The following is a 27268-nucleotide window of genomic DNA, read 5'->3' on the forward strand; positions in this document are numbered from 1 at the left end:
CCTTTTCTACACAAAAAAGGGGTACCACTTTAACTGTTGTCTCAGTTTGTGGAGAAGACAATGATTGAAATTCTTGAAGTTGCTTTAGGAATTTGGAAGCCCAGTTCTCAAAACTGATGGGAATCATCCAAATCTTACAGGGGCCTCTGAAAAATCTCAGTCTTCTGCATGCAAGGGATGGAACAACAGAAGAAAATACTTGAATATCATCTATGAGACTTTGGAAATACAGAAGAATCACTGTATGTCTACACTATGGAATTATTCCAATTTTACAGAAACCGGTATTTGGAAACAGATTGTATAAAGTCCAGTGCATGCGGCCACACTAAGCGCATTAATTTGGCGATGTGTGTCCATGTACCGAGGCTAGTGTCAAATTCTGGAGTGTTGTACTCTGGGTGGCTATCCCATAGTTCCCGCAGTCTCCCCTGCCCATTGGAATACTGGGTTGAGATCCCAGTGCATGATAGGGCAAAAACAGTGTCACAGGTGATTCTGGGTAAATGTCGTCCGTCAGTCCTCCCTCCGTGAAAGCAACGGCAGACAATCATTTTGCGCCCTTTTCCCTGGATTGCCCTGGCAGATGCCATAGCACAGCAACCATGGAGCCCGTTTAGCCTTTTTTCACTGTCACCGTATATCTACTGAATGGTGCTGACAGATACGGTGCTGCAGCATCCCTTGCCTTTGCAAGTTAGCAGAGACGGTTACCAGTCATATTGTACTGTCTGCTGCTTTGCAAGTTGGCAATGATGGTTACCAGTCATATTGTAGCGTCTGCTGCTGTCATGGGTGCTCCTGGCTGGCCTTGGTGAGGTTGGCCAAGAGCACATGGACAAAAATGGGAATGACTCCCCAGGTCGTTTCCTTCTTTAAGTTTTGTGTACAGATAGAGTCAGTCCTGCCTAGAATATCAGGCAAGTCTACTAAAGAACCAGAAAGGCAAACAGCTGCTCCGGGTCAGAGCCCCAGACATCCTGCAGAAATGATGAGCTGCAGGCCATTCTAGGGGATGCCCCTGCAACAACCCCACCTGTGGCTTCCCACCTCGCCCACCCTTCCTGGGCTACTGTGGCAGTTATCCCCCCATTGTGTGATGAAGTAATAAAGAATGCATGAATAAGAAACAACACTGACTTTATTGCATCTGCAATCAGAGATAAAACGAGGGGGAGACAGCCTCCAGCTGCTATGATATTCCAGGCAGGACTGAATCTCCATTAGACATTAAAGGGGAGTGGGAGTAGAGCACAGCCTTCAGCTGCTATGATTTTCCAGGCAGGACTGAATCTCCAGGAGACAAAGCTTAAAGAAGGGAATGACTGGGAGTCATTCCAATTTTTGCCCAGGCGCCCCCAGGCAACCTCACTGAGGCCAGCCAGGAGCAGTCGTGGGATGATGATGACAGATACGAGTCATATTGTACCATCTGCCATCAGGAAGGCAAGGCAAGGGGATGCTGCTGTGTAGTGCTGCAGCACCGCATCTGCCAGCAGCATCCAGTAGACGTACAGTGACATTGAAAATAGGCGAGAAATGATTTTTTTCCCTTTTTTTTTTCATGGGGGAGGAGGGCTGGCAACATATAACCTGAACCACCCGTAACAATGTTTTTGACCCTTCAGGCACTGGGAGCTCAGCCAAGAATGCAAATGGTTTTTGGAGAGTGTGGGAACAGTGGGATAGGTAGAGTCCTCAGTGCCCCCCTTCCTCCCTCCATGAATGTCCATTTGATTCTTTGACTTTATGTTACGCTTGTCTCAGCTCCTTAACTTTCGCACAGCATTGTGTTGAGTCTCTGTTGTGGCCTCTGTTCATCATAGCCTTGGAGATTTTTTCAAATGCTTTGTCATTTTGTCTTTTGGAATGGAGTTCTGATAGGACAGATTCATCTCCCCAAACAGAGAGCAGATTCAGTATCTTCCGTATGGTCCATGCTGGAGCTCTTTTTTGATTCTGGGACTGTATGGTCAGCTCTGCTGATTGGCACTCCATGCTGGGCAAACAGGAAATGATAATTCAAAAGTTTGTGAGGCTTGTTCCTGTCTACCTGGCCCATGCATCTGAGTTCAGACTGGTTGCAATGGGATAGCTCCTGGAGGCCAATACTGTCAAATTGCAGCCATAAAGTATCAAAGTTGGAAGGGATCTTAGGAGGTCATCTAGTCCAACCTCCTGCTCAGAGGAGGACCAATCCCCAGATAGGTTTTTGCCCCAGATCCCTAAGTGGCCCCCTCAAGGACTGAACTTACAACCCTGGGTTCAGCAGGCCACTGTGCAAACCACTGAGCTATCCCTCCCCCTCAATTAGGTGCACTAACCCTAATTTGAAATGGCAATACTGATTTCAGTGCTACTCCCCTCATCAGGGAGGAGACCAGATATCAGTATTAAGAGCCCTTTATATCGATATAAAGGGCTTTGTTGTGTGGATGGGTGCAGGGTTAATGCGGTTTAATGCTGCTAAATTCGATATAAACTCATAGTGTAGATCAGGCCTCAGTATCAACCTCTCATTCCTTACCATGTCACACAGGTTTTGACAAACAGTCTGTACAGCTGGTCAGAACATGTTTTTGTTTTGGGAAAATTTTGACTTTATGACCAAATCAATTATTTTTCAATTTTCAACAATCACAAATCTAAAAACTTTCAGCTGAAAACGGAACAATTTTTTTGCCAAAAACTGCTGAAAACTGAAATATTTTCAAACAAAAACTGCCACCCTCTACAATTTTTGTTTTTGTTTGGGAATTTCAATTTTCTGATGAAAAATCAATAATTTGCAAGGGAAGAATGTACTTTCCATGAGAAATGTTATTTAATCAAACTCCAAGTTGCTTGGAAGAAGTTTTGATGGAAATTTTTTCACCAGCCCCAATAAACTGGTTTATCTGACTCAGTTAATTATCCATGTGTAGAATGTTCTTCATAGTTACATCTTTACATTACACTAAGGGGTAATAGAGATGTTTGGAAAATAGCAGTCAAATGAAGTTTGGAGGAAAAACAGCCTGAGGGTGGAACTCATGAACACTTTAGTAATATTCCATCCCCATTTTCTGACCAGATCCATTGTGTATATCAGAGGAGCCTTGGAAAGTTTCATTCACTAATGTCTGTAGAAATGGATCTGAGAACTTTCACTGGAATGCTCTGCAGAGATGCAATTATTTGCAAAATAAACGCCATTTAAAACACTGAAAGGAAGACAAGCCACATCATTTTCTTTATTTTTGTAATTTTGTTTTCTAAGTGATCAAATATATTGAAGTTGTGTGTCAATAGGCAGAATTTTGGACTTCATGTTAAAGCAAAAGCATCTCATTGACAAGCAGATATGAAGCACAGTGGGCCAAATCTTCAACTGGTGTAAATCAGTGGCACTCTACTAATGTCACAGGGCAATGTACACCAGGCTCTACACTTGTGATTCTTACAGTTCATTGGAAAAGTAGGATTTTTTCCCGTGACAATTTTTAGAGGAAAAATTCCCATTTGACAAATTCCACCTGGAAACTCCACTGTGAGAAATGTTGACAATATGGGAAAGATTTTCTGTCACCCTGTCTCTCACACTTTACCATGTTCCAAAATTTTCCAGGTGGGAAAATGCAACTTACATGCTCAACTTATGTAACATTTGCAAGTTGGAAAACAGACAGAAAGTGCAGAAAATCCCACAGTTTTGAAACAAATAATTTCAGAAATAACAACAAATGTTCAGGCTTTTTTTCCAGAAGAAAAAATGGTGTTGAAAGTCTGGAAAAGGAACAATTTCAATAAAATATTTCTGTAAATAAAAGAGTAAAACAAAAAATTGATTAAACCCTAATTTTCCAATGCAATTTTTTTTGTTGGACATTTTTTGGCCAGCTCTGTTGTAGAGAATTAGGCTCTCATGTATTATCTCATGAATTCCGAAAGTCCAATAGACATTATTGACCAAAAGTATCTTCAACCAGTTAACAGTGCTTAACCCAAGGCACCATTTAAATCAAAAGTACTTCCGTGACACATATGTAGGAAATTAGAATGACTGATCTATTGTTGCCATGACTTTTTACATATTGTTAATTTAAAAAAAACACTTTAATTTACTGTGAATTTACTAATCAAGGTTCAAAACTAATGAGAACTAATCACAAGATGTTTGACTCAATCAAACTCATGAAAGTCAATGCTTTGCTGGAATAAGGACTTGGCTCAAACTGACAACCCGTTTTTCTACCACCCTTATTCAGATTAGGGAGTGTGGCAGATCCCACCAGCTGTTCTGCTAGGGTGGAATCCTGCTCCATGCTTGGTCCCCCACTGAAGTTAAAATGCAGGATGAAGTACTTGCTCTCCAAGTGCAATTGAAATCTATGGGACCATTTGTTTAGTGAGGCTTGAATTTTCAAATGGGCCAAAGGGAATCAGAAATACAATTCCTACTAAAAAATTATGAGATTGGTCACCTAATTCCTCTAGACTCCTTTGAAAATCACAGCTGTAAGTCATTATCTAATGGGCCTGAATTACCACTGCTTTGTTCCACTTTGGGCTGTGTAACTCCATCCATATTCTATGGAGTCATATAGACATAAACCTGGAGTAGCACAGTGGGGAACCAGGCCCTGAGTGAGAAGTCCAGAATCTAGCCCTGTGACATCAGTGGAATTGGGACTCCCAAGCTGAGATTTTCAAAGTTACCCAAGGGATTTGGAGGCAAAATTTCCGTCGCATTTGATGGGAAATGCACATCTAAATGCCTTTGGTGGCTCTGAAAATCTCATTCCAAGGCTGACCAGTGCCCCAGTGAAGGTAACCACAGAGTCTGCAAAGGGGTGCCCAAAATGCCTATTCCCTGACATTTACGACCTATCACGCTCCTCAAAACCTCTTTTACTTCCATATTCTGTACGCTGTAAGTAATGGAGGTCAGCATGGAGGTGAACATTCCATACAGCATGGCCACCAGCCTGTCCTGATCCAGTAAGAAGCTGGATGAGCAAAGAAAATAGCTGAAGACGGTGGTGTTGTAGAACTGATGTACCACCATGAGGTGTGAGGTGCAAGTGGAGAAGGCCTTGTGTTTGCCCTTGGCTGACTGGATGGTCCAGAGGGTTTGGATGTAGGAGAGCTGGGTGACCAGAAAGATGCCCACATGGAATATTCCCCCTACAACGAGGGCCGCCATCTCTCGGCGGTATGTGGAAGTGCAGGATGAAGCCAGCAATGGAGGAATGTCACAGTAATATTGGTTGACTTTGTTGGAGTGGCAGAAAGGCAGGGGCACGGTAGGCACTGTGTGCAGGAGGGAGCTGAGGAATCTAGTGAACCACGTTCCCATCCGTCATCAGAACACAGAGTCTCTTGCTCCTAAGGACCATGTACCGCAAAGGGTTACACACTGCCACGTACCAGCTGTAGGCCATCACTGCCAGGAGGAAAACTTCTCTCCCTGCTACAGCCACCAGGAAGTTGACCTGCGACATGCAACTGATGAAGGAAATTATGTTGCTCTCTGACAAGAGGTTTTCCAGCATCTTGGGCATGGTAGCAGTGGGGCAGCAGATATCTAACAAGGAGAAGTTATGGAGGAAGAAGTCCAGCGGGTTGTGCAGCTTAGCCTTGGTCCCTATGGCTAGGATCTTGAGGCCATTTCCAGTGAGGGTTATGAGGCACATCAACAGAAAGGCACCAAAAAGAGAGAAACAAATGGCTGGGCAATTGGAAAGTCCTATAAGGACGAATTTGGCCACGATTGTCCCATTGGCCATTTCTCTGCTTGAAGAGGAGCTCTCCTGCAAGGGAGTAAATGAAAAGTATTTCATTATGTGAAACTCTGTGCATGGGAATGACGGATGGTCTTCCTGTTAAGGCAAAGTAGTGGGAGATGGAAGATCTGGGATTTCTTCCTCTCTACCTTTCTCCCCCCAATAATAAACACTCTCAGATTGATCCATTTTGGGTGGCTTTTTTTGAACCAAATTGAAACTCAGTTAGACATTAAACACTGCTTGGCTCATGGGCATTGTAGTATGGGTGCCTCATGCTCTCATTTTCCTTTCTGAGCTGGACCCCCTGGCTTGATTACATGTCATCTGATCTATTGCAATGGAGGCACAAACAGGGGAATCTTGACGAGGCGCACAGAGGTTATTTGATCTCTGTATTTGGAACAGGTGTGTCCACTGCTGGAATCCTGTGTCCAGTTCTGGTGTCCACAATTGATGAAAGATGTTGGTAAATTGAGAAGGGGTCAGATAAGAGACACAAGAATGACCAAAGGATTAGAAAACCTGCCTTAGTGATAGACTCAAAAAGCTTAATCCGTTTAGCTTCACAAAGAGATAGTTAATGGGCAATTTGATCGATAAGAATCTACATGGGGAACAATATTTGATAATGGTATTAGACCCACAGCAGGGGTCTCCATACGGGATGCAGGAGCAGGCAGGTTCTGGATACAGTATTGGTATATAATACTCTAAGTACTCTTTATTGCTTACAAAATAAACCTCATTCACTCCACATTCACATCCCGAACATACTATACCAGAGTCCACAGATCAGAATGAAGTTGCAATGGCTAGTTGAGGTTTGGTCAGATCAGATCAGATCAGATCAGATGGGGGGAGCCAGTGGAAAGACCACATCTATATCCAAACAGGACTCTGGGGTTGTTGAAAGACTCCAAATTGCAAATGTGTGAAGCCTCCATTTATTATCTACTTTGTGATGCCATTAGTCTTTTGTCTCTGTTGTTTGGGCCGTTCACCTACAACTCAGTTTCAGGCAGGATCTATGATCCAAGGCCTGCTATTTCCTCCCATTCTTATATATATTTTTTATAGCAGGCCAGCTGGTGTTTTTTCCTTATCTGCTTATTCTTCATATATTTCCCAGGGACATAACAAAGTTGTTTTGTACAAATAGTCCTTGACTGCTTGAAATTTTAAGTTCTTGCTTCAGTTGCCAACATGCAATGCACATACTTATGTCAAACACGCTCCATCCACGCTAGGGCTTGATGGCCTATAACACATTATATGGATATACGGATATCTATATCTATATATAGAGATATATAGACATAGACATACAAATATCCCAATAATGGGTGTTACATCCTGGCACCGCAATATTCACCACCATCATATAATTAGGATATGTTTTGCACAAAGTATGTCTTGTGAGGCATCATTATAAAAGTCTTGATCTGCTAGACATCAATATCTCATTGGATTGTATGTGTTATCGTCATATGTGAATATATGAAGTTTGGCTATGTATGTGTTACTGAAACGTTGTCAGGTTGAAAACACCCACAAGTAGACTTTCAGGTACAACAGTAAAAAGACCAAACAATGTTAATGGATTAAGAAATGCACCGAAGCACAAGGATTACCCCAAGAACTGTGTACAATAGAAACCTCTCAGAGGTAGCACTACTGAATGGGGACTGTTTGACTCAGGTCACAGCGAAAAATCTTTCCAGAAAGTTAGAAGAAGATATAAAAGGGGAGAAATGACATCATGATGGTACCTCACCCTACAACACCACACCTGGAAACACCTGAGGAATAAAGACTGACTGGGGGGAAGTGATGGTCCCAGGCTAAGGGATTGCTAGCCTGTGTTTGAAAACCTGGGAAACCCAAGCTGCAAAACCAAGGCAGCTTGTGCCCTAAGAGTCCGTCAGACTGTTTATCACTCAGAATTTGTTTTTTTATATCCTACCTATCTAGTATGTTAAGATCAGTTTGCGGTTTTGTTTACTAAGGCAACCTGCTTTGATCTGTTTGCTATCACTTATAATCACTTAAAATCTATCCTTTTGTAGTTAATAAAATTGGTTTTGTTTTGTCTAAAACCAGTGTGTGGAAATCGTAACTGGGGGTTTAAAGCTGTTGCCTATCTTCCTCCACAGCGAGGGAGAGGGTGAATTTCACGAGCTTATCCTGAACTGTTCTCTGTGAAGTGCAAGGTGGTATAATGTCGGGTTTACACTCCAGAGCAGGGTGTGTGCCTTAGGAGTTGGGAGATGCCTTATCTGAGCCTTCCCATGCGGAGCTGATTTCAGCATCTGTGCGTAGCTGCAGTTAGGTGTGTCCCTATCTGTATGTGTGCTTGAGAGGGCTTGAGAGCCTGTCATAGCAATACAGTGGAAAGGGAGCCCAGGCTGCTGAATCAGGAGGGATCAGTGGTACTCTAGTTCCAGGTGGCACCCTGGGGAAGAACCCATCAGAATGGGCTCTTCAATCTAGCAGAGAAACAGCTAACAAGATCCAGTGACTGAAAACTTAAGATGAACAAATTCAGACTGGAAATAAGTCTGAATACATTTTTAACAATGAGGGCAAACCACCATTGGAACAATTTGTCAAGGGTTGTGGTGGATACTCCGTCACTGACATTTTAAAATCAATACTGGGATTTTTGTTAAAAGATCTGCTTTAATTCAAATAGGAATTACTTGGGGGAAGTTTTATGGCCTGAATTATGCAGGAGGCCAGATTAGATGATCACAGTGTTGCCTTCTGGCCTTGGAATTTGTATTTTTTAATGGTTCAACCAGAAGAGAGTCCTCATTGCATCATGGGAGATGTAGTCCAGCCCACAGAGACAAACAAAGGAGCAAGGCATCTAAACTACAGTTCCCATGAATTGTCGTGGCAGCTCAGTTGGTTGCCTGTTGATGGCCAACAGCCCTGAAATAAAATGCTTTGTCTGGGTTTAACAAACTGACATTTTCATTTTAAATCCTCCTGATCCAGAACAAAATATTTCATTCCAATTCTTCCTCAGGAAAAAAACCCTGAAAATGTTTGCCTGGAATTCCTGTGGAAAACGTTGATTCAGCCAGAAGTGCATTTCCTGTTGAAAAAGTATTGTGATGGACAGTTCCCAAGCAGCTCACTCTGTTTGCTACTCTCCTCCAGCCATATAGTAGAATATCTTGTTTTCATCATAGAGTCGACTATGCATTTCATTGACAATTACTGAAGAAAAGTTTGAGTTCCTTGGTTATAGTGGGTTATACTGGGAAAGGAGAGAGCTGAACTCAAACTCTTCTTCAGTAATTGTCACTGAAATGCAGAGCCAAGTAAAAGGGGAGAGTGGGTGACACAAGGTTGCAGGTTGTCATATCCTACTGCCTGGATGAGAGGATGCTGGAGATGAGAGGTTTAAAAATCTGTGGAGAATGCAACTACCAACAGAAGAGCCCCTCCCATAAACAGAGGGGAATCAAACTGCTATCTTAGGAGTTTTTAAAACAAAATCTAGAGCAATATTTTTTAAATTAGGAATGGAGAGGAAGCTGCCAGGGAGAGAAGTCAATCAAAGATGTTCATTAGGAAGGGTGAAGATATGTGATAAGTGGCTGAGCTGCAAACAAAATACAAACAAAATTTTGTGTGTTTTTCCATGTGCTGGAGACAATTTGTGTTTTAGCAGTTATGAAGCTTTTACTTTTTCAGTCTCTGATCTAACCAACAGGATAAAGTTTAGAGAGAACGCCTCCTCCTTCAGCTGTTTTGTGAATGGTGCCTAAGTCCCTTTTTGAATCCAGACTGGAGAAAACAAAAACAAAAAACCAAACACTGGGCCTGAAACTACTTAGTGAATTCACTTTATATTCATGATGAGTTTTAAGCTGAACAAAACCAGACAATAATTATTGAATGACTCTAAAAAATGAGACTGAAAAAGTTAAAGCTTCATAACTGCTAAAACACAAATTGTCTCCAGCACATGGAAAAACACACAAAGTAAATAGCCTTAAATCAAACTCTACTATGTTCTCAAGCTGCATTTTTCTTTCTTTGCTGGTCTATAGCTTTCTGTAATTTTCTATGGAACTATTTTTTCGTCAGTTTGAGTGTGCACGGTGAAATCAACATGTACTGATATTTACAGATTAAAATCTAATGCTTCCAAGCCTATTTGTACTGTGCATAACAATTGTTATATAAAGTGGATACAATGGGTAAATTAAATTTGAATGGTATTGCATTATGGATACAGCATCACAGGTGTGTTATTTTACTAGGTGAAACCCTGCTCCATTAAAGTCAAAGGAAGTTTTCCCATTCATTTCAGGAGGGTCAGGATATCTCCCATTTTTTTTGACCCTGAAGAAGTCTTGATTATTTAGTTAGTAACTCCATTCTTCTTTGCCACTGTCAAAGTTAGATTCAGGACTCACAGTTTGTCAGACCACTCTGTTTTATTAGCACAGCGCTCTGCTAATAACACCCAGATAATGTGAGCACTATGCAAGACACAAACTATCTTATTTTACAAATAAAAGGGCGAGCACGTAACAAGATAACAAAGGAAGCAGAATCTGGTAAGTTTACCAGGGCTAGGCATGCATATCTTATTTCCTTATTAACTATTACCGATCTTCTGTTAATATTTTCGCCATTAACACCCTTGTTTAAGCCTAATGTTTCTTTTCCTGGCACCTGTATTTCAACATTTCTTATTTCTGCTTACAGGTACATACACATTTCTTTAATACATTCTTATTTTCACAATATAATTCATTCTACTTTCACACCACAAGTCATCACTAGCTATTCTGAAGAAATAACTGCACAACACCAAACAGAAAGATCTGTTTCCCACATTCAGTAAATCTCCTCAGTTTATTGCCATTTCATTGACAGCTAAAACAGTGACCTAACTGTCTCTAAATTCTTGCAGAATCCGTAAATTTACTGACTGCTTTTTTTAGCGCCTTTTTTACCTCTTTGTTTCTCAGGCTGTAGATGAGTGGATTGACCAGAGGCGTCAGGATGGTGTAGAAGACGGAGAACACTTTGTTCAGGTCTCGCAGTATCTTAGTTTTGGGGAGGAGATAAACAATGATCAGGGTCCCATAGAAAATTGTAACCACAATGAGGTGAGAGGAGCAGGTGGAAAAAACCTTTTGCCGCCCGGTGGTGGAAGGGATTCTCAGGATGGAGGTGATGATACAAATGTAAGATGTTACAGTTAGTAGAGATGGGGGCAGTGAACATACACCGGACAGGACAACACCCAAAAGTTCTATCAGGTGGGTGTTGCTGCAGGAGAGGTCTATCACTGGGGTGAAGTCACAAAAGAAGTGATCAATCTTGCCAGGGCCACAGAAAGGCAGTTGTGACATCAAAGATGTTGTTATGGTAACAGGCAAAAACCCATTTATCCAAGACCCAGCTGCCAGCAGGACACAGAATCTGCCATTCATACGGGCTCCATAGTACAGTGATTTGCATATTGCTAAATACCGATCATAAGACATTGCAGCTAAGAGATAACATTCTGTGGCTCCAAATAAACCAAACAAATAATACTGTGTAAGGCAGCCCCGGACAGAAATAGTCCTGTCCCTTGTCAGGAGACTGGCCAGCAGCCTGGGCAGGATGGTGCAGGTGTAGCAGGTCTCCAAGCAGGACAAGTTCCCCAGGAAGAAGTACATGGGGGTGTGCAGGTGCTGATCAGTTACAATGAGTGTAATGATTAGGACAGTCCCTACCATGGTCGTAATGTAGATCACTGAAAAAAGAAGAAAGAGAAGAATTTGCAGCTCAGGGAAATCCCCAAATCCCAGTAGGATGAATTCTGTAGCTGTTTTATTGCCCCAGTCTGTACTGGCCATAGGTAGAGGCTCTCTCCTGAAAGAGAACATAACAATATATGTCAAGATTAATACACCATCAGCAAATAATGCCATCAGTTTCTTTTTTTAATGTCTTCTGCTGGTCACTAGAGGAATGCAACCCGAGCTGTAAACTGGCAGACAACTCAATCTCTGTAACAGATTTTCGATCTCCACTAATAGCAGTGTAAAGACACTGTTCTGTATGGACACTGAATTTATGACATGAAATATCAGGCTAGGTATTCATATAGTATAGAAGTATAGGTTATATCAGCATGAAGAACGGCATGGAAAGCACTGGAAGTCCTGTGCAATGCACAACAACAATCTTTTATTTTATTTTATTTTTGTGTTGGCTTTAAAAAAATTGGTCAGCTTCATGGAGCTGCATAAATTTGTCAGGTCTTAGAACAAGAGTCCTCAAACTGGGGGTCGTGACCGCTGAAGGGGTCACAAGGGTATTATGTGGGCGATTGCGAGCTGTCAGCCTCCACCCCCAAACTCCGCTTTGCCTCCAACATTTGTAATAGTGTTAATTTTTTTTTAAAATATGATTTTAATTTATAAGGGGGATTTCACTCAGAGGCTTGCTGTGTGAAAGGGCTCACCAATACAAACATTTGAGAACCAGAACATTAAAATATTTGGAAAGCCCATACAGTGTATTCTCTGCAAGGGCATTTTGTTTGATCCCACCCTATGCTGTCCTAGTCTGCGGAAGGCAAGCCATGAGCAGTAGACCGTGATTTTAAAGGACTGAGCATTTACATGGTGAACTGGAATGGCCAGAGTTACATTATCAAGAACTCAAAAACAAACCAAAGATAAAATTCAGAGGCTTGAAAAGGAAAATTCCCCCATCTTAGCATATAGGACAATTTAATATCTAATTAAATGGGTGGGTTAGAAGAAAGCTGCGTGTGCATGTAATAGTTGGAGACAGGATACTGCACTGGGTGGATCAATGATTTCATCTGATCTAGCCATTCCTATGATTTCAAACTATTATCTTCAGGCTGAGATTTCCAAACGTGCCTTGGGGAGTGGGATGCACAGTAAAGAGGCTATGCAAAGCTCAGCCTATACAGCTAAACCATTGTTAACATCTGTCTACCCCTACATTTCCCAACAGCTCAAGGAGGCAGATCCCTTCTGAAAGATAAAACACAGCAGTGAGCAAAGAGGATGGACTTTATCAGCTGCTCACTCATGTGCATCTGCAATTCTGATTTAACTGAAAAGAAGAATGAAGGTTGATTCACCTCTAAAATGGGTCTGTTTCAAGCTGGAATCATTTGATAGGACTCCTTTCTTCAGGATGGAGGTTCTACTGTCTGTCTTCTCTTGTCATCTCTCCATGCAGCTGATTTCCTTCAACAGGCAGATTCCAGTCTGGATGTCCTAGTTCTGCTGCCTGTTTGGTGTACGTTGTGCCTTATATAAAAGTGGCCATCTCTGGTGTCTCATTATTTACCTGTCTTGCAAGAAGGTGAAATCTCCTGGGACACTTCTGCAGATGGAATTTTAAATCCATGTCTAGGACAACTGGGACATTGTTAAGAATGTCAAACTCTTAACCTCAAAGGCAACGAGTTGAAGCAGGTAGAACTTCTAACCTCAAAGAAACTCTTCTCTATTTTCTCTGTCTTTACCACATATATTAAATGCCCCCAAATTTTGTGAGAGCAGAATGATGAAAGTCATTAAACTTAAGCCTCTGAAAACCAGGTAGTGGTGAATTAAAGTACACCTTGTCACTGCAACACAACTTTAACTCTGATTCCTGGAGCGGGCAATAGCTATCGCATCTGAGTCAGTGGCGGGGGTGCAAAGGTTAAACCATAAGAACATAAGATCTAACGGAAGTGGGGGATTTTCTATCACTTGATGTCTCCAGATCAAGACCAGAATATAATTTCATCAAACATAAGTTACTAGACTCAATGCGAAAGCGACTGGAGAAATTCTCTAGTTTGTTATACAGGAAGTCAGACTACAGGATCTGTTGGTCCCCTCTGACTCTGAAATCTACGAACCCATAATCAAGAGATATAAGGAAGGGCTAAGAGAATAGGGTGTTGTTGGGTTGTGTCCCACAGATTTGAATTACAGCCTTTGTCTGTGTGTGCTCCAAGTGGGTTCACTACATGAGGCGTAGCTGTGTTGAGCTGTGGAGGGATCAGCTGAAGCAGCTTGTGATCAGATCTGTTGCTGTGATATGAGGCTGCGCTTTGAGAGATTGATGGCTCATTGCAGAACTGAGCCCTGTTGGAGGGGCCAATGGAACTGAGCAGACCAGGCTCATGCACGGGGAAGAGGAATAGTTGATCAAACACCTCCAGAGTAGCAGGGCCACCCAGATCCCAACTGAGGCTGGGGAAGCTGGTGCCCTATACCCCCCTTTGTCTGAGGTGTATCCCTCTCTGTCTCCTGGCCATTGCCCTGAGCGATGGCGCTGCGAATAAGAGGTGTCTCTCCTTACTCCCCCCACCCTCATACAACCCAGCTGGACAGGAGCAGGGGAGGGGAGGGGAAAAGAGTGGTAGCTTCACATCGGATAAGGGAATGTGGAGCTGACAAGCTCCTCCCCCTGCCATCCACGCCCATGTCCCCCTTCCAGAGTTTCTCCCTTCCCCTGGCCCGACACACCCTCTCCCACCACCAACCCTCTCCCCGACACACCCTGCCCCACCATCAATCCGATCCCATCTCCATTTATTCACGAGTCATAGAGTTCAAGGCCAGAATGGACCATAGGGACCATTAGAAGCTCTAGTCTGGCTCCCATATAGCAATGGCCATTGCATGTCACCTGGCTACCCATGTTTTGGACCCAATAACTCCTGTTTGGCTAAAGCATCTTCCAGAATGGCTAGTTTGGGTCCCAAGATATCAAGAGATGGAGAACCCACCACTGGTCTGTTCCAATGGTGTCATAACTATAAAGGGAAGGAAACAGCCCTCCTGTGTACAATACTATAAATTCCCTCCTGGCCAGAGGCACCAAAATCATTTTACCTGTAAAGGGTTAAGGATCTCAGGTAACCTGGCTAACACCTGACCCAAAGGACCAATAAGGAAACAAGACACTTTCAGATTTTTGGGGGGGGATCATTTTGTTTGTGCTCTTTGTTTTGGTGGTGTTCGCTCTTGGGACTAAGAGGGACCAGACATCAATCCAGGCTCTCCAAATCTTTCTGAACCAGTCTCTCATATTTCAAACTTGTAAGTAACAGCCAGGCAAGGCGTGTTAGAGTATCTTTGTTTTCTCAACTTGTGAATTTTACCTTTACTAGAGGGAAGTATTCCTCTTTCGTTGTAACTTTAAAACTAAGGCTAGAAGGGGTTCCTCTGGGCTCTCTGAATCTGATTACCCTGTAAAGTTATTTTCCATCATGATTTTACAGAGATGATTTTTACATTTTCTTTTTAATAAAATCCTTCTTTTAAGAAACTGACTGATTTTTCCATTGTCCAAAGACCCAGGGGTTTGAGTCTTTGATCACTTTGTAACCAATTGGTTAGGATACTATTCTCAAGCCTCCTCAGGAAAGGGAGTGTAAGGGCTTAGGGGGACATTTTGGGTTTCATTTATTAAGTTAAAGTTCAAAACTAAAATGCAGATGACATCTTCCCTCCAGTTGCCTACACTCCAAACTTCTCTCGTCCGGTCTGAGTCCTGATGCCTTAGCAGGCCACTCCCAGCTCTTCCTAGCTGGAGCAGTTCCCCCGATCACAAGGTTTTCCTCACTTCAGCCTCCTGAATTTACCTCTTCCCCTATCCCCCTTCTGCCCTTTATTGGAAATGGCACGAGTCCCCTCTAAGCAGGGTGGCTTGGCCCTGGCTTTCCAGCCCATGGGCACGTGGCCCAGTCACAGGCAGAGATAGGCCAATATAGTTTAAGTGGTGCAATTTCTATGTGTAGACCAGTCTTGATGCATTTATTCCTCACACTGGACATGAAGGGCAGAGATAAGGGGAGGTCTGAGAGAGACAGCAGAAAGAGCAGACTCAGTTTAGTTCTTTTATTGCACAATACTTTTGGTGACAGAGACACAGTTATTGGGGTCACTGAGAAAATGGAGAAACACGAGAAGGAACTGGTGGAAAACATCCCCTGGGAAAGTTCTCAGGAGAGTGGTTTGACTGTAAATGTACAGGCTGGGTTTTCCCATAAAAGGTCGATGTTAGGCACCCAAATCCCATAGACAGTGAATGGGAGCTGGGCACCTCACACTCTTTGGTCCCACTGTCAAATACAATGGGACGTGGTGGAGCAGACAGGGCACTAAACTGGGACTCTGGATAGTTGGTTTCCTGCCTCAAACACATTGAGTGATTCCAGCCCTCTGGGATTCACAAACCCAGCTTGCCTTATGGCAAACCCTGCAGGCACCCAAATAAATGGGCCTCGGGTGCCACTGGCCTGCACTGTGGAGCCCCACACCAGGCATCTGGACGCCAAGGCCCCAGAGTGACGCACAGTCCTGGGGAAAGTGCACATCCCCATGCCTGACTCTTCTCAGGGCCCCAGCTCACCAGTCATGTGCCTAGAGGCTCTGAAAAGTCCCATTTGGACCCTAAGTATCTGGAAACAACTGGCCCTGAACTATTGCTGAAAAATGGACAAATACGAGGCCTGTGCTAGCGTCCTGTGTTCTGGAGAACAGGGCAGGGGGTTTCCTTTGGCTGTTTTCTTCCTTTGAATGAAGCCTGGGGATGAAATACACTCTATGAAAAGAAAGTTAATTGTTCAATTTTCTAGCATTGAAGTTCCATGATGACATTGCAACCCTGTATTTTTAAAATGCAGACATCTGATTTTTCAGGAGTTTGTGTGTATATCTAGAAGTGTCTCACCCTACCTGGAACAGATACCCAGCATTCCAGCTGAGTCCATTTCACCTGCACCCTCTCACTGAGCACAATCTCCCATCTTTCTCTGAACTTTGAGCAGCCACAAGTTCAAGTCTCCCACAAGCCCAGTGATACCCACCTGTGGCATCTTATATAGGTCCTAAAAGGGCTGGAGTCACATGATTTAAGAGGTCTCCCCATCTCCACTTTCTCCCACAGCTGCAATTCTTTAAGAGCAGGACTTGAAGACCAATGAAGCTCAGAGAAATATGACCTGGGATTACAGTCGGCTTTGGTTCAAGCCCTACCCCAGCCCATATTTTATCTATTTTAACCCAAGGAAATTGACAGGTTAGCATGGTCCAGACATGAATTTCCTGCAAACTTTCCTCAGAGCCTCTTGGACCTCTTTGTTTCTCAGGCTGTAGATGAGGGGATTGACCAGGGGAGTCAGGACTGTGTAGATAACAGACAGAACTTTCTTGAAGTCTCTTAGGATGTCGGTGGCTGGGAACATATAGACAGTCAGCAGAGTTCCATAATAAATGTTCACCACTATGAGGTGGGAGGAGCAGGTGGAAAAGGCCTTTTGCCTTCCAGTGGTGGATGGGATTCTCAGGATGATGGCAATGATGCAGATGTAGGACATCAAGGTAAGTAGGAATGGGACCAGTGAGAAAACGAAGGTGAGTGTGAAAGCCAATGTTTCCATCAGGGGTGGGTCATTGCAGGAGAGCTTTACAAGGGGGATAAAATCACAAAAGAAATGATCAATAACGTTGGGGCCACAGAATGTTAACTGAGATATTGACAATGTTGATATGCCACTACCTATGATGCCACCTATCCAAGAGCCACCTGCAAGCTGGAGGCAGGCCCTGCCACTCATACGGGCTTCATAGTGCAGTGGACTGCATATCGCTAAATACCGATCATAAGACATCACCGACAGCAGAAGGCATTCTGTAACCATCAGAGAACCAAAGAAATAAAATTGTGTGAGACAGCCATTGTATGAAATGATGTTGTCCCCAGTCAGGAGACAAGCCAGCGCCTTGGGCAGAATGGTAGAGGTGTAGCAGGTCTCCAAGCAGGACAAGTTCCCCAGGAAGAAGTACATAGGGGTGTGAAGGTGCTGATCAGCCACAACTAGCACAATGATGAGGATGTTCCCGGCCATGGTCACAATGTATATCATGAGAAACAGCAGGAAGAGAAGAGTCTGTAGCTCAGGGAGATTCCCAAATCCTACCACGATGAATTCTGTGAGAACCGTTTGATTCCCCTGCTCTGGGTTCGCCATAGGTCCAACTAGGGGAAATAAACTAAAATTCACAATGGAATCTGTGGAGGATACATTTTCATCACACTTTAGCATCAATTTAGTTCCATAAATATTCCATAAGGCCCCTCATCCTGTGAGGTCAGTGAAGAACCAAGACTCTGGAGGCAAATTTCCTCTTTAGATCTTTTGATTCCATTATCACCCCACCTCTGGTCAGTTAAGAGATCAATGCAGGTAGAAAACCGCACACATCACTGTGCATATTTATATCAAAATTGGCAAAGACATTTTGTATTAGTTGTTTGTAACTTCGGCATGTGGTTCCCATGGCTCACCACAGTGGACTGTGACTTCTTTCACTGCAAACATATTATACATTCATCTAACTGCTAGTAGGCTCTAGTGGACTCAGCCAAGAGGAGGGGACTGTGATCAACACGGTATCAAAGCAGGTTATGTTAGTTTCCTGCTTTTATTCTTTTTCCATTTTTTCACATTCATCTTGGACCTGTCCAGAGAGAAGGAAAGAGACACGTCACTGAGCTGTTGCATCACAAACTGATGCCAAATTTACACTTCACTCCCCTTATGATTTCCTTTGCCAGCATCACAACCACCGTGGTGTTTTAGTCACTTTCCCTCAGAAACACTCACCAATTGAATCTTGATTTGTTTCTGTCTACAATTGAATTGTTCCTCAGTCCTGCTGTGCCTTTGCTTCCACTCCCCGCTGGTATTGTCTGCCACTGTGATTAACTTCATGTTCTGGGTGAAGGGGGATTATGAACTCGCACAGGACCCACGACCCAATGAGCTCACTCCCCAAACTGGCTGCCCCCCACTCTCTGATCACCCACTCTCTGATCCCTCATCTCATGGCTTCTCTCTCTGTTACAGAATCCCACTGGTTCTGGAAACTGTGCCACTTAGCCAGCCACACGGTAGTGCCATTAGCGAAGGCAATCGGATATTTTCAGTGTCCTAGTGATACAAACACTATACGAACAAGTCACATCAGTGCAACCCCATTAGCCACTGTATAATTCCACTGACAATAATGACACGTGTGTGGTAAGATTTAGTTTTACAGCTGCTCAGTCCTCTGTGTGGCTCATTTTCTCCAGCCCTTCTAGGCAGTTATGAATTTCTCTCTTAATAATCAAACAATAATAATAAAATAGGTAAAGTTAGGAAAACAATGGAACAATGTGTAGAATTAGTGGAATTATTGTCACTATTTCAGGATAATGGCACCTCTTTTCCACATCCATGGTCCACTCTGGGAGTTCCCAGTCAGGTCTCCAGCCATCACCAGTCTGTGGGCAGAGACCATTTTCCCAGTCCCATCTGACAGGGGGTTTTAAGAAGGCACAACTCCCTGCCTTGCACAGGGAGGTCCCCAGGAAGCCAGTCTGCCTAGCACCCAGCATCACTGCATTGCCTTCTCTGCAAGGGCTACAAACAGGTATTGCTAACACTTATGAGTTACCCTACAGCACATTTATTTTCAAGGTGAAAGCATTACTGTCATAAACAGATAGTTAAGGGTTAATGCCTCTTTTACCTGTAAAGGATTAAGAAGTTCACCTAGCCTAGCTGACACCTGACCAGAGGAACCAATGGGGGAACAAGATGTTTCAAAAGGAAGGAGGGAAGTTTCCTTTGTTTAGAGTCAGTTTCAGTTTCAGCCGGAGTGGAAAAATCAAGGAACCAGCCTCTTATCAGAGTAGTAAGTTTTAGAAAAGAATAAATAGGTTTATGTTTATTTTCCTTTGTGACTTTGTCTTTGTGCAACTAGAGGAATAATCAAATTGGGAATTCTTTTGTGTATTAAGTTTTGCCCAGGGCAACATCCTCTGTGTTTTGAATCTGTTGTCTGTGAGAGTAGCTGGTATGCTAATCTCCCCCAGAGGTTTTTTTCTTTTACTTTTCTTTTCTTTAATAAAAAGTCTTATTTTTAAGAACCTGATTGATTTTTCCTTGTGTTAGAATCCAAGGGGATTGGATCTGGACTCACCAGGGATTGGTGGTGGGGGGAGGGTGGGGAGGAGTAATTCTTCCTTGTGTTAAGATCCAAGGAGTTTGGATCGGTGTTCACCAGGGAATTGGTGGAGGAGTCTCTCAAGGCTACCCAGGGAGGGGAAGGTTTTTGGGGGGAAGACAGAGATTTCCAAATGACTCAAATATTTGGATGGTGGCAGCATATTGATCTAAGCTGGTAATTAAGCTTAGGGCTTCTCATGCAGGTCTCCACATCTATACTCTAAGGTTCAGAGTGGGGGTGAAACCTATGACAATTACCGATCATTAAAATACTGATCATTGAAATACAACAAACAGATTTAAAAGAAACATCAAACACACCAGGAGTCACCAAGCAGCCCTATGGGGCCTGAGTGGGGCAAAGTCTTCTTTGCCCCCCCTGTCATGGACAGAGATCCTGTTCATTTCTGTGTTTCCTAGGACTGGTCCACACTTAAAACTTACTTCAATTTAGCTACATCACTCAGGGATAAGGACAATTTTACGCCTTCTGCAACGTAGTCAAGTTGACCTCCCCTCACCAAACAGTAGACACCACTAGGTTGAGGATACAATTCTTCTGTTGACCGAGTGTCACCGTATCTCCGTGGGTCACAACTGAGAATACCAAACGCAGGACAAACTGGTGAGAAATAGGGCAGACACACCCCAAAACTGATGGTTATTCTCCCACAAGATATACCAACCCATCAACAAAATAAACTCCTATCTAACCACACTGGCTAATAAGAAGTCAGAAAAGCAGTCTTCTTACGCATTCCAGCCCTTGTACCACAACCAAAATACTAGAAGTAATGAGGAGGGGTTATTTAAAGCAATTTAATCAAACAAAAGTTTCCTTCTGATCCCAAAGGACCAGCCACGCACCCAGGTCAAATATAACTCAGATCTCACCCAATAATCATTCTGTTGCCAATCCTTTAGTATCTAAAATCTAAAGGTTTATTTAGAAAAAGAAAGGAAGAAAGGTGAGAATTAAAAATGAATAAAAGAATAAATTACACACAGTAATGGCAAAGTTCTTGGTTCAGGTTTGTAGCAGTGATGGAATAAACTGCTGTCTTGTTAAGTCTCTGGTTGCTTCCGAATCATTGGAAGGTCCTCAGATGCCTGATTAGAACGGTCCCATTAGTATAAGTTCATCATAGTCCAGAGGCTGGAGCAGGAAAGAGGCCAATACTCATAACGTCAGATACAAAATTGAGACACGTACAAATAACATAATCATATTTAGAAAATCACAACCTTCATACTGACGCTTTACTTGATACACACTGTATAAGATTCGTTGCAATTGTATAACAGAGGTAGCAACAATAATCTACATGGTCATATTTTAATCAGATGTCATATCGCCCATGCAAAATTAATTCTGGAAGGGGTGTCCCAGACATTGCTGAATGCATCATAGGAACTTCCCATTCTTATTTCTGTGTTACTACAGCTTCAAAACCAATATTAGAAGTACCAGTGTTTAACAGAAATGGTTTATCAAAATCATGTTTGATCAAAAGAGGCTTTATCTTTGTAAGGTTCATTATGGAAGTAATAACATTATTTAATCCCTTTATAAACCCAAGGTCAAATTTGGTTAGACCAATGGTGGCTTGGATTTCTTGTTGCAGCATAATTTCTGAACGTCTCATGCAAACTTGCTATAAGCTAATGAAAATAGTTATTTTATCCATCCAAGCGCTGACAGATGTTTGGAACCCAATTAACATCAAGTCAATGTCGATATTAATATTCTTTATAATGTAGGAATTTTGGCATTTAGCCATGAAAGCAAGATGGTAGTGTGCCTCAGTTTCCCTTTTTCATACAGCACATTAGGTGTGTAATGTCTTTTCTCCAGTGTACAGTTTCAAGGCTGGTTACAGACACTAACTGTGTAACATCAGTATCACAAGACCTTTTAATGTGAAGTGTGTGGTCATGAAATGAAACATTATAACCATGAAGGCTTCTAGCACATAGTGAGTTCTTATGTCTCACTCCCAACATGTTCAAGGGTTTTTCCAAAAGCTCATGCGTATTGTACATTCTTACAGAATTTGGTATTAGCAACAAACTAGTCACAAGAGTTAACATTGACATGAATATTAACATCACATTGATCACAATTGTACATTTACAAGCATTTTGGTCATGCCAAGCCTCTTGTTTAGATAGACCATTTTTAGTCAGCTTGTTCAATATCCCTTTCAAACCTTTGTAGCTTTTTCTTCACCTCAGGGTTTTCCTTAATATAGGCTTTTAGTTAGGATTAGGGTTAGGGTTAGGGTCTGGCTATGTTCTTATTGTTAGCCGCTATGGGCAACTTTGTTCCTCCCTTGCCGGCTAGCTAGTTTGCATGGACACCACGCCTTAAAGAGACACAACCAGTGGTGCAAGTAGAAATCATTTCTTGCTGTGTAGCCTAAAGGATTAATCTGCTTGCTTATATAGATACGTCTTTTCTTAAAAGTTTAAGTATTTCATGTATTGTAATAGGTTTATAGATTTATATTAAAAATAAGTTTGGCTGTAATGCAAGAGACTAACAGGCAAGCTAAGGCAAAGTTAGTATATCTATATTAAGACCTTTTACCCAGAAAGTAAAGGTGACCTTCATCTTGTTACCTATATAGATAAGTACCCACACTTATGTCTAAGACCTTTTACTTAGAGTAATAGGCAATGGAGAATGGTGTAGGGTTTTTTTCAAAGTTGTTCCCACAGACTTAACAAGCACACCACAAGAAATTTATGTGGGTACGTACATGTCATGAATATGTACATACATACTAGCCTATGGGGTAAGTGTACCCTAACATTTCTATAGGTGAGGAATGAAATTTGGGCATAAGAAGAAGGATTTTTGGCACTTGTGCCCTATAAAAGAGGTAACACACCCAACACTATCTTATCTTCATCTTCAACTAATTATCAATGCTATCCATCCATGATGGCTATTAACTATTAATAAGCCGTACTTATTTTCTTTTCAAACTTTATGTTCCAAGGGGACTAGGCTAAGCTTGGTTTCCCTAAACTTTTGTTCTTAGCTTTGTTTATTAGGTTTTAATTTTAAGTTAGATAAGTAAACTCTAAGGCAGCTTTGCTGGCTCTTCACATTGGTTTCCTCGGCACACCTCTGCAAGAGGTAAGAAACTGAAACCGCCAGAGGCAAGGCCCTGTGCCTTTCAACATCAGGTTATCAAGACAGGGGGTGAGTATATTAACCAAAGTTTTGCAGCACATTATATTGTATTACCATATGTATCTTTTGAATAACCATAATACAATTGTAACTTTGTAACGCTGACTATTTTGCCATTTACTTACTGTTTCATTGATTTTAATAAAAAATGTTTATGACTATATCTGTCTCAGTGTGAGTTTCCTGTCATCTCCCCCGAGGGTCCTTTGTACATTCTGTGAAGCCGGATTCAGGAGAAGAACTTTTATCTTCTGATCAAACAGATTGGCGAGTCTAAACCCCATACTAATAAATATGAATAATTAATCATTATTAATATTATTAATTCATTACAATAAAATACAATAAACTTAAACTGGTATATTAAATCAATATTATTAACACACCCTAGATCAGTCTACAGCTCGTACCGCACCGTTAAACAGATGCAATTGTAAAATGATGCTTTGGGCCCCTGGTGCTACCTGTAGTTCCTGGTGTCATTGAAGATCCAGCAGCACCCCAAATTGAAAACTTCTTAAATGAAAGAAGAATAGGAAGGACAATCACCCTACTTTCCCTTAACACGCTATCAGTGCAACCCTTATGTCCAAACTAAGCTTCTGCCAGCTTGCCTTTATCTAGATATTGCTCTCTGCCAGGCACTAGGAAAGCAAAGATGCTGCATCATCTGGGTTTGATGGAAAAGAGTCATAGAACTGCGTGTGCTATGTACATCTTGATAGAACTACTGCCCACATTGTTTTATTATTTTCCCCAGCATGACATACAGGAGGGGCAACCAAAATCAGCCTGGCAGAACATACATGAGAACTGTCTCTGGACAGATAAGCAATTGATCAAAATTACATTCTCTGATCTCTTGGGGCCAAATCCTGTTCCCATTGAGATCAAAAGGAGTTTTGCTATTGAGTTCAATGGGAACAGGCTTTGACATTTGGAGAGGAAAGAACAAAACCACTCAAGCAAGAGCTATGTTGCTTATATCACAGGTATCAAAGGCTGGTGACTCATGTGAGAAAGTCAGCAGATATCTGATCTTTGTCCATTGCAAGGGAGAACTCAGCAATCAATGAGGCTAGAACAGTCTCTGTACCATATCCAACACATAAGTCCATCTGCAAAGGATCAAGGAAATATGAAGGCTCCAGATTTCCTTAAAGTACTCAGTCAATTGGTTAGAATGCTCCCATTAGTATATGTTCATAGTCCAGAGGCTGGAGCAGGAAAGAGGCAAAATGGAGGTGTTTCCAGACCAGGGCGCTTTAACTTCTGTCAAGTGCCAAGCAAAAGGAAATCTGTTCTCAATGTGAAAGATGGTATTGGAGTCACATGGGCAAGTTAGGACATTCACAAAAGGTCCATTAAGTGTAGACAGATTGTCAAGGTTCCTTCCCCACTCTGAACTTTAGGGTACAAATGTGGGGACCTGCATGGACACTTCTAAGCTTAATTACTACCTTAGATCTGGTACACTGCCATCATTCATAATTCCAGTGTATGGAGCACTTTCTGTCCCCCCAAAACTTTCCCTTCCCTGGGTTGCCTTGAGGGACTTCACCAGTTCCCTGGTGAACACAGAGCCAACCCCCTTGGATCTTAAAACAAGGAGAAATTAACCATCCCCCTTCCTTTCCCCCCACCAATCCCTGGTGAGTCCAGATCCAATCCCCTTGGATCTTAAAACAAGGAAAAATCAATCAGGTTCTTAAAAAGAAAGCTTTTAATTAAAGAAAGAAAAGTAAAAATCATCTCTGTAAAATCAGGATGGAAAATACTTTACAGGGTAATCAGATTCATATAGCCCAGAGGAACCCCCTCTAGCCTTAGGTTCAAAGTTACAGCAAACAGAGGTAAAATCCTCTCAGCAAAAAGGAACATTTACAAGTTGAGAAAACAAAAATAAGACTAACACGCCTTGCCTGGCTGTTACTTACAAGTTTGAAACATGAGAGACTGATTCAGAAAGATTTGGAGAGCCTGGATTGACGTCTGGTCCCTCTTAGTCCCAAGAGCGAACAACCCCCAAAACAAAGAGCACAAACAAAAGACTTCCCTCCACCAAGATTTGAAAGTACCTTGTCCCCCCATTGGTCCTCTGGTCAGGTGTCAGCCAGGTTTACTGATCCTCTTAACCCTAACCTTAACTATCTGTTTAACCTTAACTATCTGTTTATGACACAGGTGTTCTCCAGGGTCCTTTTTGAGCTGTGTTTCTTAATGGGCCATTCAACTTGACTTGTCCCTTCATGTGCTGACTAAATACCTTGTGGGCATTACCACAGGACAAAACATGTAGTAAGCATAGCTAATATTCATAACTTCAGATACCAAGATGATACATGCATAGAAATAGCATAATCATAAGTACCAGCTATTTCACATACATGACTATTCCCAAAAGAGATTTGGAAAAATCACACTACGTACCTGAGCCCTTATGTGTCAGCACCATGCCCCACTGGAGTTTTTGTAATCTGTTATGTAACAACAGAGATGGATCCAGTGACATGACTCTGTTTATCCTAAAAGGGCAAGATTAATTTTTAGCTGTGCAGGTGTGACTGCACCTTTAGTCAGTGAGGGCACACTGGCTGGCACACATTCAGGTTAATGGGCTTCAGTGTTCCGTTGCAGTTAACTTTTACTGTTCATAAACCTGGTATGTGCTGAGGTGGTTTAAAGCATAACCCAGGTTCTTAGGTTTGCAAATCTGTGAACCTCTCTCTCTCATATTTTTTAATTAATTTATTATTATTATTATTATTATTTGCTGGTCATAACGTGAGAGGGTATCCTCGCCGCCCTCTGCTCATGAGGTTATGTATGTGTTGTGTAACACTCTTCTGAACACCAGTTGGAAGGAATTTTTTTTTTCAGTAAGTGTGGACTGATTCTTTTTTCTTAGAAGGCATGTAATTTTTTTCAGGTTCACGCTGGTTAACACAGAAAACAACATGCAGATTACCAGGCTCCACACACACAGATTTAGGGACCATTCCCTCCTTGTTACAAGTTTCCACACTGTCAGTGGGTAATACAGTTAAATCACCTTCATGCTCTCCTTGTGCCCTGGTCATGCTATCAACCTAGTTAAACAGAGTTGTCATACTTTTCCTCAGCAACACACTAGCAACAGGCATAATAGAAGCACCAGAATTGCCTGATCCCTGGGACTTTGCTATGACACTAATTGGATGCAACCTAGTTACAATGCCAGTCTTCCTAGCAGACACAAATTTAGGAACATTTCCTTCCTGGGCTTTTGTTAAATCCAGAACCAACTCTGGTACAACTGATAAACTTTCAAGTAGCATAAACTAAGAAGCAGTTTATGTCTGCTCCACAGACAAAGAGCTACACACATATACACTTTTGCAGCAGACACACTGCCATTCTTAACAAACAATTGGAGGTATCTTTCCTTTGTCCCAGCAATCATGGCTGATTTTCAGGGGCGGCATTTTGTGCGCTCCCAACAGGGCACGCGGGAGCTTCCGGTTCCACTCCCATCACCCCGCCAAAGGCCCCTCCGCCGAAATGCAGCAGGCGACAGCAGCAGTCATTGAGCTGCTCAATTGCCTGCCACTGTTTTCCATGGCACCTCTACAGAGGGTCCTTCTTTGGCGGCGTGATGAGAGTGGAACCGGAAGCTCCCACACGCCCCGTGGTAAGCGCACAAAATGCCGCCCCTCGAATCCTGGTGCCCTAGGTGACCATCTAGGGTCGCCTAATAGAAGCGCCAGCCCTGCTATAAGTGCCCTTGAAATAACCTTGAAATAACACATTGATGAAGTGCAGGATTCCCCATTAGATCCAGGTCCCTGGCACCAACACTTTGCACCAAATTGTGCCAGAAGTAGTCCCAGAACTGAGCTCGATTGGCAGGTGCTTTTGAGTACAGCAGAACTGATGCCTAAAATAATTTGTTGTCCAGTTTCATCCAAAGGCTCATGGCATAACCACAGAGAAGTGGGTACGGCACTACAGACACACTTCTGTCCTTCTCTTTAACCGGGTTTCCTTATTCCACAGTAGGCCTCACTGCATACAGAGACCCAGGCAGGGGAGCATCTTACACCAAAAGTAACAAAGTTTGAAAATCCTTGTGGATAGCTCCCGGGGTGGAAAGGGTATTACTGGTCACACAGTTATCTTGTCTTCATTCAAAACACAAACCAAAAAAGCTGCAAATATTATTTTAACTGGAAATTTACTCTATTAGGCAGAAATAAA

At 42.5% G+C, this 27268-nt stretch overlaps 3 protein-coding genes across 3 annotated transcripts; all 3 read right to left on the reverse strand.

The window, feature by feature from the left end:
• Window positions 1–4777: 4777 nt before the first annotated feature.
• Window positions 4778–5768, reverse strand: LOC116825050 (olfactory receptor 5V1-like). The gene is given in 2 exon segments (XM_032780749.1): window positions 4778–5338; window positions 5340–5768. Coding segments are annotated over 2 exon segments (990 nt in total).
• Window positions 5769–10690: 4922 nt separating this feature from the next.
• On the reverse strand, window positions 10691–11641 carry LOC116825051 (olfactory receptor 6F1-like). The gene has a single exon (XM_032780750.1). The coding sequence runs from the start codon at window positions 11639–11641 to the stop codon at window positions 10691–10693; it is 951 nt and encodes a 316-aa protein (XP_032636641.1).
• Window positions 11642–16854: 5213 nt separating this feature from the next.
• On the reverse strand, window positions 16855–17808 carry LOC116825053 (olfactory receptor 6N1-like). The gene has a single exon (XM_032780751.2). It carries the CDS (start codon window positions 17803–17805, stop codon window positions 16855–16857), a length of 951 nt encoding a protein of 316 aa, XP_032636642.1. The 5' UTR covers window positions 17806–17808.
• Window positions 17809–27268: the final 9460 nt, after the last annotated feature.

This window comes from Chelonoidis abingdonii, chromosome 14, assembly GCF_003597395.2.
Source record: "Chelonoidis abingdonii isolate Lonesome George chromosome 14, CheloAbing_2.0, whole genome shotgun sequence".
Lineage (NCBI taxonomy): Eukaryota > Metazoa > Chordata > Testudines > Testudinidae > Chelonoidis > Chelonoidis abingdonii.